Source organism: Emydura macquarii, unplaced genomic scaffold (assembly GCF_026122565.2).
Source record: "Emydura macquarii macquarii isolate MOO-44397 ecotype Brisbane River unplaced genomic scaffold, CSIRO-AGI_Emac_v2 contig_2890, whole genome shotgun sequence".
NCBI classification, from domain to species: domain Eukaryota; kingdom Metazoa; phylum Chordata; order Testudines; family Chelidae; genus Emydura; species Emydura macquarii.
In genome coordinates, this window is record NW_027133027.1 from 3,705,752 (window position 1) to 3,719,333 (window position 13,582).

General features: G+C 37.0%; 1 protein-coding gene across 1 annotated transcript in view; it reads left to right on the top strand.

The window, feature by feature from the left end:
• Window positions 1–13,582, top strand: part of NUP153 (nucleoporin 153) — a 68,700-nt gene that overhangs the window by 20,577 nt on the left and 34,541 nt on the right. Inside the window, exons 3-10 of the mRNA XM_067568398.1 lie at window positions 3,413–3,626; window positions 5,625–5,873; window positions 7,269–7,408; window positions 7,491–7,619; window positions 9,881–9,997; window positions 10,126–10,170; window positions 10,266–10,319; window positions 12,791–12,937. Coding sequence (XP_067424499.1) covers window positions 3,413–3,626; window positions 5,625–5,873; window positions 7,269–7,408; window positions 7,491–7,619; window positions 9,881–9,997; window positions 10,126–10,170; window positions 10,266–10,319; window positions 12,791–12,937 — 1,095 coding nt within the window. The remainder of the gene's footprint in view (window positions 1–3,412; window positions 3,627–5,624; window positions 5,874–7,268; window positions 7,409–7,490; window positions 7,620–9,880; window positions 9,998–10,125; window positions 10,171–10,265; window positions 10,320–12,790; window positions 12,938–13,582) is intronic.

Here is a 13,582-nt window from a genome sequence, read left to right on the forward strand (position 1 = left end):
ACTTTTTACTCCTGGAGGAATTATGTACCAAAAATTAAAATGTTAAAATTCTGAATATTTTATTTGTCAAAATAACACAATATAATCATGCCAGTTTCATTTATTTTGGTAATTTATTTCAAAATACCTGTCAGCAAGTATGTAACAATATAGACAACCAAAAAATGCAAGAAATATTTTTTGACAAATAGATTCCTTATTAAGCATATCAATACAAAACTTTGAGTAATAATTCATTTAAACTACAATACAGAAACATACAGAAGCAGTGCAAAGGCTTGAGGGAATCGGGGTAATAGAGGAGCTGAGGGAGAGGGAAGTAATTGCTGGGAAGGAGCCTGGGAGTGAACCTGCAGGGTGTTGGATATGGGTGGGAGAAGTATGGAACAGTTTTGGTTTTTTGGGGGGGTGGGGAGGGATTGTTAGAGAGTTGGGGAGCCTCTCCCATGCAGACCCTGGCTGATGCCTAGCCTCTCCCATTCAGCCAGGCATAGCTGCCCCTGTCTCTGTGTCCCTGCACCCCCACTCCGCATTCAGCCAGGCATATCAACACATCCGCATATGGCCCTGCACCCCCACTCGTCATGTCCTGAAGTGTCCCTGCACCCTTACTCAGCCAAACATAGCTGCCAGTCTCCATTTTGTCCCTTCATCCCCACTCCCCATCAACCAGGCATGTCTGCACATGTTCCCATGTGGCCTTACCACCCTCTCGCATTCAGCCTCCTGGCTTAATGTTGTCATCTCCCTAGCTCCTGTGCCCACATCCCAGTCTGCTCTCCTCACTAGAGCTTCTGAACCCCAGTCTGTGATCCCCGTGTGCCCTGCTTTGTCCATCCCCCCATATCCTGTGCTTCCTGCCCTGTGAGGAAGGCAGCTTCTGCCCCCTCTCTCTCTCTCTCTGGCTAGCTGCTCTGGCCTGTGAGCCAGCTGCCGTCTCTTATGGTGCCACATCAGCCCCAGGTGGGCGAAAGGTGTAATTGCAGCCGCTCTTTGCCTCCCATCAATATCAATTATATTGCGGGGGGTGGGTGGAGGGAAGATGATCTGCTCGGGACATAAATTTTGCACTTGCACAGTGATGCAGAATTCACCCAGAGATGATAATTCTGGATCACTTTGTTACTTGGGCACAATAGTATGCAGTTTCATTTTGATTACTGATTCATGCATTCTAAAAAATTAGAGTAAACTGTGACAAGAAAAAGGAGAGAACTTGGCTGGGCGTGAACATTTCCAGCCTGATAAAGATGCCTGTTAGCCACTAACTTCCATTTGTTATTTATTTTAGTATGTATCTTTGACTGTTTGAAGATATGATCTGAACTTTATGCATAGTTTTTTATCTTCAGTTGAAAAATTGCAATTTGCTTAAATAAACTGATGTTCCTTAATGCTGTTGGCTTGAAATCTAATCAGTTTTTTTTTTTAAAGAAAAGAATTAAAAGCAGTTTCATATAACATATGATCTGGGTTCTCCTACCAGTTGTGGTTTTACAAACATGCTTTCTTCTTTGTAAAATGTTTTTTCTTTCCTATTGCTGTGTGAAAGACCATGAAACTACTGTGACAGTTCAGTTTCATGGCATGTCTACATTTAGAGACACTTCACACCCAGCTAGCACAGGTATAAATAACAATGTAGATGGTGAGGCACATCTTAGATGAGTAGAGTGTCCTGCATGCCTAACCCTGGGGTATAGGCCCACACAGCTCTCTGCATGGCCAACCAGTGGCTCCTGCATCTACACTGCTACTTTTAGCAGAGTAGCATCCCACTGCCTCCCTGCTTCCGGAGCTTTTCCCCACCTCAATGAAAGATTCTGGTAGTGAGGGGGGAGGCCGCGGGGAAAGGCTCTGACAACTGTCCCGTCATTGTCTGAAAGCCCAGACCCTCATTCACTAAGTTACTTAAGTATGAGCCTAACGTTGAGCACCTGTGTTGTCCCATTGACTTTAAATAGGACCACTCAGGTTCTTAGAACTACTCAAGCACATACTTAACTATTTAAAGTCAGTGGGACTACTCAGGTGCCAAGAGTTAGCATATACAGAAATCATGCTGAATCAGGCTGTTGAGAGTCGGGACAACGAGCATGGCTAGTGGAGAGAATTGATTGGAGTGGTTGGAATTGTGAACTTTTTACAGAGGGTCTGAAAACTTTGAAAGTGTGCGTAGCATCTGATATTATGGTTCTATATAGTTCTGATTAGCTCATCTTTTTTCTCATTTTTCAAAGTGTAGAATTCAGTTAGGGTATTTCTCATTTTAACTGTAGTAGATGTGAAAGCTGCTGATTGATACTACAAATGGATGATTAACATTTAGTGATTACCAAACAGTGTCTAAATAATGACTCAAGGTGCCTGAAGTAGAAGGAAGAGTAGTAAACAAGTGGCTAATGGAGAGAAGTAATGAAATCATAACTCTTCTAAAGTAAAATATAAATCTTGCCAAGAATTGTTAAATGGCAAACACAAAAGCATTTGTGTTTATTTTAAAAGTGCAGCAAATTGATTTTTGGAGGTTCTTAAAGATTAAATATATCATTGAGTGAAACTTAGCCAAGGTGGAAGAGCATAACACTAATTATTTTGACAGTCTCACATAGAGACATTCTTGATGCCATAGATGCTATTGAAAATGTAGCCAAGTTTCCTCCAGGTACTTTTCAACATCAACTTAGTTCAAGAGCAGTCTGTCTTCAGTGCTCAAAAATTAATGAGCAGTTGACGACTATTTTTCAATAGCACTAATGTAACAATGATAAATCAGCATTGATTGCTCATTCATATTAACAGTTGATCACAATATACAGATATCTGTTCAAAGCTTGGTATTTGATAGATTTTGATACAATAGAACAACATTTAAAATGTCATGAGCAAAAAATCTTGAGGCTTCATGGATGTTGGAAGTAGCTTGATGTTGTGACTAAGGGCTTCTTTGCACATGTAGTTGTTCCTGATTATCTCCACATATGAACACATTTATTCTTTAAAAAAAAAAAAAAAATCCACATATGGGGTTAATCAGGAGCAACTCCATGTGTAGACAAACCATTAGAGAAGGGATATGAAGAAAGTCCTCTTACACTGGAGGAGGAATGTAGTTTAGTGAGCTGGAGCCTGAAGTTTGATCAGAGTTTTGAGAATTAGGTGAAAGAAGAGCATCAGGGAGACTGAGAACTCTGATAGAGGGAAATAAATAAATTGTCCAGTGAATAACATCATATTTGCCCTTAAGGAATATAGTACTTTCTTTAAGGGGATGAAATTCTTGTCTATTGTATTCATTTCTCAGCAGCTCTTGGCTGACATTTGTCTTTAGAGTCTGTGTAATGATGCATGTCAAAATATACTTCAGAGTTCATGGTTGTGATTAAATATAAGCACTTTCTTTTTCAAGCAGGGAATCATTAGTAGAGTTACAGAATCAGTGAAGAATATTGTACCAGGGTGGTTACAAAGGTACTTCAATAAAAGTGAAGATGAATGTGTAGAAGCAAATGAACCTACAAGTCAGCAGGAAACTCAAATAAATTACCATCGTGGTTATGAAGATGACGACACCCCAGTGTTTGATGGGAGGGTCACTCCTGAGTCATCAAGAATTAATTTAGAAGGTATGTGGAAGATGCAATCAAAACTCTAGCCAGTTAATTTGAATAATCTTTATTCATAGATTTACACTTCGGAATGAATGATAATTTAAGGAAAATTGGGAGAAAAAGCGATTTTTACAAAATCTGATACAAATGTTTTAATGACTTTTTTCAATTTTAAGTGCAAACATGTTATTTGTTCTCTGAGGATTGTTCTATAGAGATAGAGCCTATCAATAAGTTTCACATAATACATTAAACAGCTGTCAAATGGTCATGATTTTTAGTTATAAATAAACTGGATTGTTTATAAACAAAAGATCTGTAGATGAAAAGCTCTTATCCCATTACTATAGAAACATTCAGTATGTTTCATAGTATCCAAAACAAGACCTTGGTGAGCAGTCCTAGAATGAGCGGAAGATATCCTCTTGGAGTCCTGACCTTTTTTATCAGGCTCCTTTTATCAGTAATATAGGTGGTAAATTCAGGTTAGTTTTTAATTACCTTAAAATTAAGATACCTATAAACATGACAAAGTGGGGAGGATATGACAATAGTTTCTCAGGTTTGCAGTGCAGGACTCTCCAGATACTCCCATTTGAGAGCATGTATTAAAAATGTTTGCCATAGTGGTGATCACCAAAATTGCAAGCCTGAATAAGGAGATGATTTATGTGCCGCCATCCTTTAGATGACTGTCAAATTGGAGAAAGTTAGTTGCCTTTGCTGGCAACATCTGAAGACTACTTTAATGGCAAATAAGAAGAACATTTATAGCACACTCAGTCTTTGACTAAAGAGCAAGTTTTCGTAAAAGAATAGGGGATGCCTTCAGGACTGAGGAACACATACTGTCTTGGGTGGAGAAGTACTTAACGGACTTCTCAGCAAGGACAACCACACAGCAAACTTAATCAAACAACTCCAAATGATTAGGAATTACATTACAGTCCAGAACTTTTGACCACTTACGGTGCAAATGGGGAATGCCACAGATTAATCTTAATGACTTGAGAACGGAAAAAACAGACTCCATATAATCAGCTTTCAGGAACCATTGACCTGGAGCCCAGATGCCCTCTCCCACTCTGAACCTTCAGCCTGGCATATATCTTTCCTCGCAAGATGTTGTCATAAAAATCTGCTAATGACTGGGCAGACTGATTAGTGACCCCCACCGTGATTCTGGACACTGAGCTAATCCATAGATGCTAATATCAATAGCATTGTGACCCAAGGTGGTCTTTCCTAGAACTTCTGAGAAAGGCCTTGGGCTCCTTTTAGATAAAATATACTGTAATCTCCTTCACACAAGAATTATAAAACATAATCTACCAATAGCCCTTTAGAACATGACAGACCTTTTGATTTATTTGAGAAGGTGCTTATCTGATTATTACAGTGGCATAAGTTTCACACAAACCAAGAGATTTGGCTCTGTATGCCAAAATCTCAGGGATACAACATTTTTCATCTGTAAAGGGAGCTGGTATGATAGAATTTAGATAAAATACCAAAAAATTATCTTTATTGCATATAGTCAATGACTATTAATACTTTCTATTTAATATAGATTGAATTAATTAGTTAAATTATCTAATGTTTAAATCATCATTTTCTTCATCATTTTAGATGCACAGGTACACACACGTTTTATAAATTTGCCTATATTTTGTGTGATGAAAGCCCTATTTGAGAGCAGTTGGACAGGGGACAGAATTAAGGCTGCACTAAGGAAACACTGGCACTGAATTTTCTAACTTCTTTATAGTTTAAAATTTCATACTTAATGTACTGCAACATTAACCATTTGCATGTAGTGTTGCTATTATCATCAGACAGTTAAGTGAAACCCTGTAGGAGTGAAAAAGAAGTTAAATGTGGGTTATCTCTATTTTTGTATTTGATGTTTGGCAATAGAATGACTGTTGCTAGAAAACAGCTCTTGGCTTCTGTGTGCTTGTACACTCACCTTACTTAATAGAATGCTAATTGTGTTTTCTTATTCCTCTTCAGAGCCATCCACAAGTAGATCTGCATTAAACTTCTCAGACGTGTTAACAAGACCCTCTCTTCATCGGAGTCATTTGAATTGCACCTTGTTGGATTCCCCATCACCACATTGTCAGCCCTCCACATCCTCTGCATTTGCAATTGGCAGTTCTGGACTCTCCCTTGTAAAAGAAATCAAAGATTCTACCTCTCAGCATGATGATGATAACATCTCAACTACTAGTGGCTTCTCTTCTAGAGCATCTGATAAAGGTAACTTTCATTTTACTATGGTCATATCTACCTTATATGATGATGTTTCATGACATGAATAAGTTGAATTTGTTTCATATATGCCATCTTTGCCACCTTAGTAAATACAAAATTTATTAGTGCCAATTCCTTAGATGTGTATCTTCTGGTATTTAAGAATTTTAAGAACTTTGCTTTTAGTATCTGAAATATTACATCACATTGTAATTTTTAGATAACTGTTTTGAAAAATGCTGTTATGAGGTTACGATGTCTCAGGACTTGAGGATGGAATATGAAGCCTTTCCCCTAGGTTATATTCAAATCTAAGTTGGGGTAGCAGTGACTGACAGCTCATTGGACTCGTGAAATGTGTTGGTGATCTCAATCCATTTTCTCTTAAATAGATGTTCACATCAAAATCACCAGTGTAATTCAGTATTGAATGGGAAATTCTGTAATTCATTATTGAATGAAAACTCTGAAAAGTGGGGGAGGAGAGATCTTCAGGTAAAAGTTGAGGCAGAAGGTCAGGGTCCTGTGGGAGGCTTGCACTGCCTATGTTTTATCTGTTCTGTGGACAGAGGGCTTCCATTTTCAATACTGACAAGTCTGTCATGTTTCATGAATACTAAATTCATTAAGGACAATCATTGACTCAACATTTTAAAGTAACATTTTTACGTTTTGGACTGACACCTTTGGAGACTGAGTTCCTTTATCTTCAGAGTAAGTGCTGTGCAGACCAGGCAGCCGTATTGCAGATTTCCACATACTGTGCATCTAACGTTCCTCACCCCGCCTTTCTGGAGGAACTGTTCTTAGCGGTGTCTCCATGCTGTTGCAGTTCTTGGCCTGCTTGAATTTGCCAGTAAGAACGCTGGTGGTTTCTATGGAATATTTGATAGTAATAAGAATAAGAGCATTCTCTCACTTAAGATGGATAACTAAACAGTTACCAGGCTTATGAATGAGTCAGTTCTGACGTGGGCTGGTGTTGAACCATTGACCTACATATGAAGGACTTCATATCCAATCCCCATGTGTTCTAGTCTCCTCCTGTCTTCCTCAGAAAGAAGAAATACTGTTTTATAGTAAATCCATCAGTATTGTTCAGCTCTTTTTAGTTCCTTGAATTCCCATTACAAGGGCTAGTTGAATATTCACTTTTGTGAACAGGACCTGGATTCAGGGATGATGTTGGTACTCCTACTTTCTGATGCAGATTATATTGCCATAATACACAATATTTGTCTGTTTAAAGAACCCTGAAACCCAAGGGTAGAATGATGCAGGATTAAATATTGGCTTTTATTATGCATCTCCTTAATACTGTTTTATATCCAATTTTCTGTATGTATTAATTAACTTACAGTTTATAATATGACTTACACACACAATATATTCGTTTGTCAGATATAGCAGTTTCAAAAAATACATCAGTACCACCTCTCTGGTCCACAGAGGCTGAACGATCTCATTCTCTCACACAACATTCTGCAGCCAGCTCTAAAAAACCTGCATTCAATCTATCTGCTTTTGGAGCCCTATCCCCGGTGAGTACTGTATAATGTAAGTGTTAATCATATTAGTTTTGTGTCCATTTTGCTAACTACCTGTTAATGTGTCTTACTGCAGTCACTTGGTAACGCTTCTATCCTTAAGACAAGCCAACTTGGGGATTCTCCATTTTACCCTGGAAAAACCACCTATGGTGGTGCAGCTGCAGCAGCAAGGCAGTCTAAAATACGAATCACTCCTTATCAGGTAAGAGAAACAATGGTAATGTGGATAGGGAAGAGCAGTTGAAATGTAAAATGAGAATTTGTCTTGAAAACATGCACATAAGGTAGATAATAAAGATTTTTTTAATCTAATACTTTAGTAATGGAGACTACACTATTATACAGATATCACTGACAATTTGTAATGGGGGAAGAAACTATCAAATGTAGAAATCTTTAACCAAGAAAGCTTCCAGTCTTAAAGGTATATTTCACGAGTTTACTAACCTGTGGGGACTACTTATGATCAATAGTTGCTCATTAAACTCATTTTACGTTAAAAACTATTGTAGAGCAACTTACTTTTGTCATCTCTGCTTCTCCAGTGTGCATACACACTCTTGTGCGTTTTTTATATTTCAACAAACACCCACTAGAAGGAGTGTTGATTCTAGGATATGAGACACACAAGGTGGGTGAAGTAATCTTGCTTAGCCGACCAACCTCTGTTGATGAAAACTCAAACTCTGTGTAGCTTGAAAGTTGTCTTTCACCAACAGCAGTTAGTCCAATAAGTGATGTTACCTCTCCCATCTTGTCTCGCTGGAGGAGTGGTACTCAATCCTTGACTGTCATGGAGGCCTGTGCTCTTGATCTTCCTGGTTGTAAACCAAAGTGAGTGGAACACTGAATGCAGGTGCCCCTTCCATGCATCTTAATCTCTGCTGAGTAGAAGAGTATAGGGTCAGTCAAACTGCCTTGTTTGTGCAACAGCAGTCTGGCCCTATAAATGTTGTGGAAGTGATCAGTGAAATTTACCAACAATACAATACAGTTTGTTGACTGTGAGACAGGGACAAGCTGTATTATAATAAAGTAAAATTTATTTGTTATTTATTTATTATAATTTATTATGTATCTTTAAATAGGAAAACTTGTATTATAGCAGAAACAGTAGTGATTTCTTTAGTTAAGGTTGCTTAACAATTTGTAATGTACGCCTGCTTAACTATACACATTGTGTGTGTGTGTGTGTGTGTGTGTGTGTGTGTGTGTGTGTGTGTGTGTGTGTGTGTGTGTGTGTGTGTGTGTGTGTGTGTGTGTGTGTGTGTGTGTGTGTGTGTGTGTGTGTGTAAAACATTATGCACCTTAACTACAGCAGGAACAGATGTTGTGCCTGTTTCAAAGTTTTCATATTTAAAGAGACATACTCCTTACAAACAAGATAGTTTTGCTGACCTTTATTCTTCTGTCCAGAAATGATCAGGATACAATCTTAAATGCAATGTTAAGGTAGACACCAAAACACACTCCATTTTAACATTTACATAATTTGAACTTTACAAAGATACATCTCTTAAGAACAGAGAATGTTTTCTAGACTGACTGTGTCTAATATAATAAATGCTAAAAATAGCCAATTAAAACATTGATTGCAGTTTTTCAAAAATCAGTTTTAAAAAGTAAACATCATTGGCCCTGGGGAAGGAGAACTAAAATGGCAAGCTTCCTTTGAAGGAGGGACTTAACTCACATCCTGCTCATGCTATTTGCTCTGTCGTACAGCCAGTATTACTAGCTGCTTGTACTGTCAGTTTTTTGCTTCCTCTCTGCACATACAACGGTGTGGAACACAGCATTTGTCTTTGGTCACATGGGGATATGTTGGATGCAAACAATAAATGAGCATTCAAGAAAGCTTTCTGAGTACTCTTCCTTTGTTGCTTTTCTTTAATGGTTTTATTTGAATTGTAATGTTGTAAATATAAAGGTTTCTCTTCATAAAGAAGTTACAAGGCACTGTAGTACCAAAATATAAATTCTGAAAATAATTAAAAAGAGAAACTAAAAAATGGAATTCTTTATTATGGTGTAAACTGATTAAGATGAATCACTGTAATGTCATTGAAATAGCAAGAGAAGTCAGATTTACAAGTACCTTCTTCACAAGTGACTTGTAATCTGAGCCTTTACTTAAATTCTTTTTCCTGCCCTTGTTCAAAGATAGTAGGTCCATTATTTTCTTCCTTTTCAACCTTTTAAATTTTGATTAAAAGAATAGGAATTGAAGTAATTTAATTTAAAACATCACTTTGAGGCCCATCTTTCAGGCACATGGAGGCCCAATCCAGCTCTTGCTGTGAAGGCTCCCATTTACTTGGACAGGTCCTCATTGAGCTCATCTGATTTTTTTTCCCATGTCTCTTCTAAAATATTGGGATCCAACTAGTTGTTGTCCCTAAACAAATAAATATATGAATGTTGAAGTCCAACATGTTAACATTTACCATGCTAACTTTTCAGACACCAGTCAGAAGACAAATGAAAGCTAAGCAAGCAAATGTGCAATCCTATGGAGTGACAAGTTCCACAGCACGGCGCATCTTGCAGTCTCTGGAGAAGATGTCAAGTCCTTTAGCAGTAAATGGCTCTTTTTACTCTATTGTATTTCAATGCAAGAGCATATAATACATTCTAAACTTACCTGCACCATATTGGGTGAAAACTTTCTTAATATAGTCTAACTTACTCTAATATTTATTCAACAGGATGCTAAAAGGATTCCATCTTCTGTTGCTTCTCCACTATTTTCTGTAAGTTGGTCTCTAAAGTGTCTTCTCTTTTTTTGTTGCATAGCAACTTTATTGTAAAGAATTTTTCCTCTAATGTGTGGCTTTTTTCCCCACAGCCTGTGGACAGGAGCATGCTGGATATTACTCACTTCCATTCAAAGAGAAAACAGGTAAAGATTCACTGATACCCAGGTAGTTTATCAATTGAATTAAAATATTGATTACTTTTGAGTATTGTGAAGTTGCTGCAGATTTATAATGAATGCAAGCAATAGGATATTAACTCACATAACATTAAAAATTACATTTTGTGTGGGTTTTTAATGATTAAAAATGTACTCTTGTCCATTCTATAGCAGGAAGGGCTGGGAAGGTTTTCCACTCCACTTCTGGGGTAGGCTAGCTTCGTGTTTCTTTTTCTTGGAATCTGTTACGAAGAGAAACATGGCTGGAAGTGTAAAGGGAGTGTTGCTTCTTCCTGCTACTTGTCAGAAAGCAAGGTGTGAGCTGTGTTAAACAATAGTTTTAGGAAGGTTTTGTGCTGGAAGAGTGACCAGAAATGGTAAAAAATAATAAATATTTATAAATAGTGCTAAATGACTTTGTCAGACTTTTGTGTTTAAATCAATTTCATAAACATGTTACCTGTGTTTCTTAATGCTTCTGTCTTGAAAAGTGGTGGTGTTTTGAGGAGGGAAGGAATTTTGTAAATTCTTTCTCTCTAATTTTAACCACTGTTCTTACATTTAAGAATTAGTTTAAATCCTTGTTAAAGGAGCTCAAATTAGTGATGATGGGATGGTAAATCCAGTGAAAAATATTAATGGATTTTTCAAGTTTTTCATGTACTTCTAATATTGTATACATTTGGGATCTGAGTCCTAGAAAGCAGGCCACTATAGAAGTAAAAATATTGTTTTCTTTCCATTGCATCCACCACATGAAGTCTTACACAGACAGTGGAGAGAATGTCTCTTAAATTTCTATACTGACTTTTTTTACTAGAAATATTATTACACTTGAAAATTTACCGGAACATTATAATGTCCAAATCTTTTGTGGTTTAGCATTTGCTGAAAAGATGAGACACTTGAACATAAAGTATAGTGTGCAGTTTTTTCAATGTGTCATGTGAACAAATGGCAAAGAAAACAGCAGTATAGCATTCTCAGTTAAAGTGTAGATCCGTGCCTGTGAGCATTAAAAAAGAGGTAGCAGTTATGAACAGAGAGCCTGGAGATGTCAGACTAAACGAATGTTGCACACAGCTGTCACTGGCTGAAAGGAGAGGAATTGTCTATTCATAGTTCAATATTTGGCGAGAAAAAGAAAGCCCCTGATGGTAGTAATTGCTGGTCAAGACAAGGGTTGTTGGGATTTTTTTTCTTTGTGTGTACTTTGCTGCCAGAGTAGGTGGACTGTTGACAGAACACTTGTGTACTTAGTAAAATCTGTTTCAATTGATATCAGTGGTGTGGTACATTTCTTATTTTAAAAACCCACATAGGCTGGTGTAGCACTTGTGTTAGTGCTTCACATCTATATATATATATCTATAAAATTTCCACCTAACTTTCCTTATAGTGTTTTGATAATTGCACATTAAAATTCACATTGCAAAATTCTTCCATTCAGAGTAGATTAGATTAATGGACTTGAACTTAGTTTAACACATGCTTTATGGAATGTTTCAGAAGGAGCCAAGAGGCATTATTGTACTCAGCTTCTAGAAAGATCCTTTTCATGAAATAGTCCTTGAAATTACACTGGGGAAACAAAATTTGGCTCTATTCTGAGTTGGGATATTGTTAGTTTAAAAATTACATTGTAAATTATTTTCTCTTTTGGTGTTTGACAAAACTGAAAGTGAAGTAGTTTATAAAATTCAAATTACTTTTCACTATTTACTTATTCAAACATTCCTTTGTTAAGACAATGAAAATCAGTTTAATTTTTAGATACGTAGTGTAGCAATGTATAAGTTGCAAATATAGTGCAGGGGGTATTTGTTTAAAACAACTCTTAACGTTGGAATGTTTTTTAAAAAGAAAATGAATTAAGGATTCTTTTGTGTTAGTCTTTTTGATTCTGCTGTAGAAGTTTACTTTATGCTAAGTCTAAAATTTTGTATAAAATTTGAATTGACATTGTCCCTTTTAAAAATGAGTCAGTAAAATAAAATCTGGGGTAAAATTTTCAAAGCACCCGAGTGGTTTGAGGGCTTAGTTGACTGACACTGTTGTATTTTTTTTAGGGTGAGACTTGTTGGAGTAATCAAACCCAGAGGATTGACTGATTAGCCATTAACACTTTGCCGTAGAAGTCTATTTCCTGGCTTGAGCTATGAGCACAAATTTCATTGTGTGTGGAGAATATGCGATGATTTCAGTGAATTAATGTCGCTGAAGCATTAGTAAAATTAGCTGAGGAATTCTGGTTTTAGATTCAAGACACTGTTGGGATACCCTGCTTAACTTTCTTCCTAATTTCCCTATGCATATTGAATACCTTTATAGCACACTAAAGCACCTCACTGAGTGCAATGACTGCGTAAGGGTAACTAGCTACTTTTATTCTGGTTTTTAAATAAATGTTCCCAAAGCCCCCAAACTAACTAGATTGATTGCTGCTTCTTTTAAAGGTGGAATCCCAGCACCCTCCAGTCCAGAAACTTGTGACACCGAAGACAATTTCTTTGTCAGTGAGCAGGTCACAGTATTTTAAACCGTCTCTGACTCCAGCTGCTGAGTCAGGCAAGATTCAACAGAGAGTAGACGTAAAGCACAAAGTACGTACACTTTTTGGTTCTTATTAGTACTAATCTCTTAACCTTGGAATAGCTATAAATAGTTCTCCTACTGAGATGTTCTTACCTGTCAAGACAATTTAAAGAACATTTAGGATAATGCTTAAGACCGCAGGAATCCTTGTGGAAGAAATATTTGAATGTATGGATTTTTATTGTATTCATGGATCAGTATGTAATTGGTTGATCATCCTCTGTGTAATGATGTACTGCTGACTTGCACTGTATTTGGACTGAAAGGATAGCGCAGAAGTGCAGTAAAATTTGAGACCTAGTTATGATTAGTTCTTTGATAGTTTTACAAGAAACATCTGCTGAAATAATTATCTAGCACAATTTAGATTACTTTCATGTAGAATGAACACACTTAAGCCTTGTATATTCTTCAATTAAGCTGTGGTTTCCCAGTAATCTCATTTATGAGATCCTACAGGGCATTTCAGTTTGTGTTACTCTAAAATTTTGTAGGTAACTTATAAAACAAATGATAAATTTCTGCAGTTTGTCTGGAATCATGGTGAATTAGAACTAAAATTGTGCCTGGTCCTTTTCTATTATGCAAATAATGGGGACTGGAAAGTTAGGAGGATATCTCTTTAGGTGGTTGAACCAGAAGAGTAAGGGAAC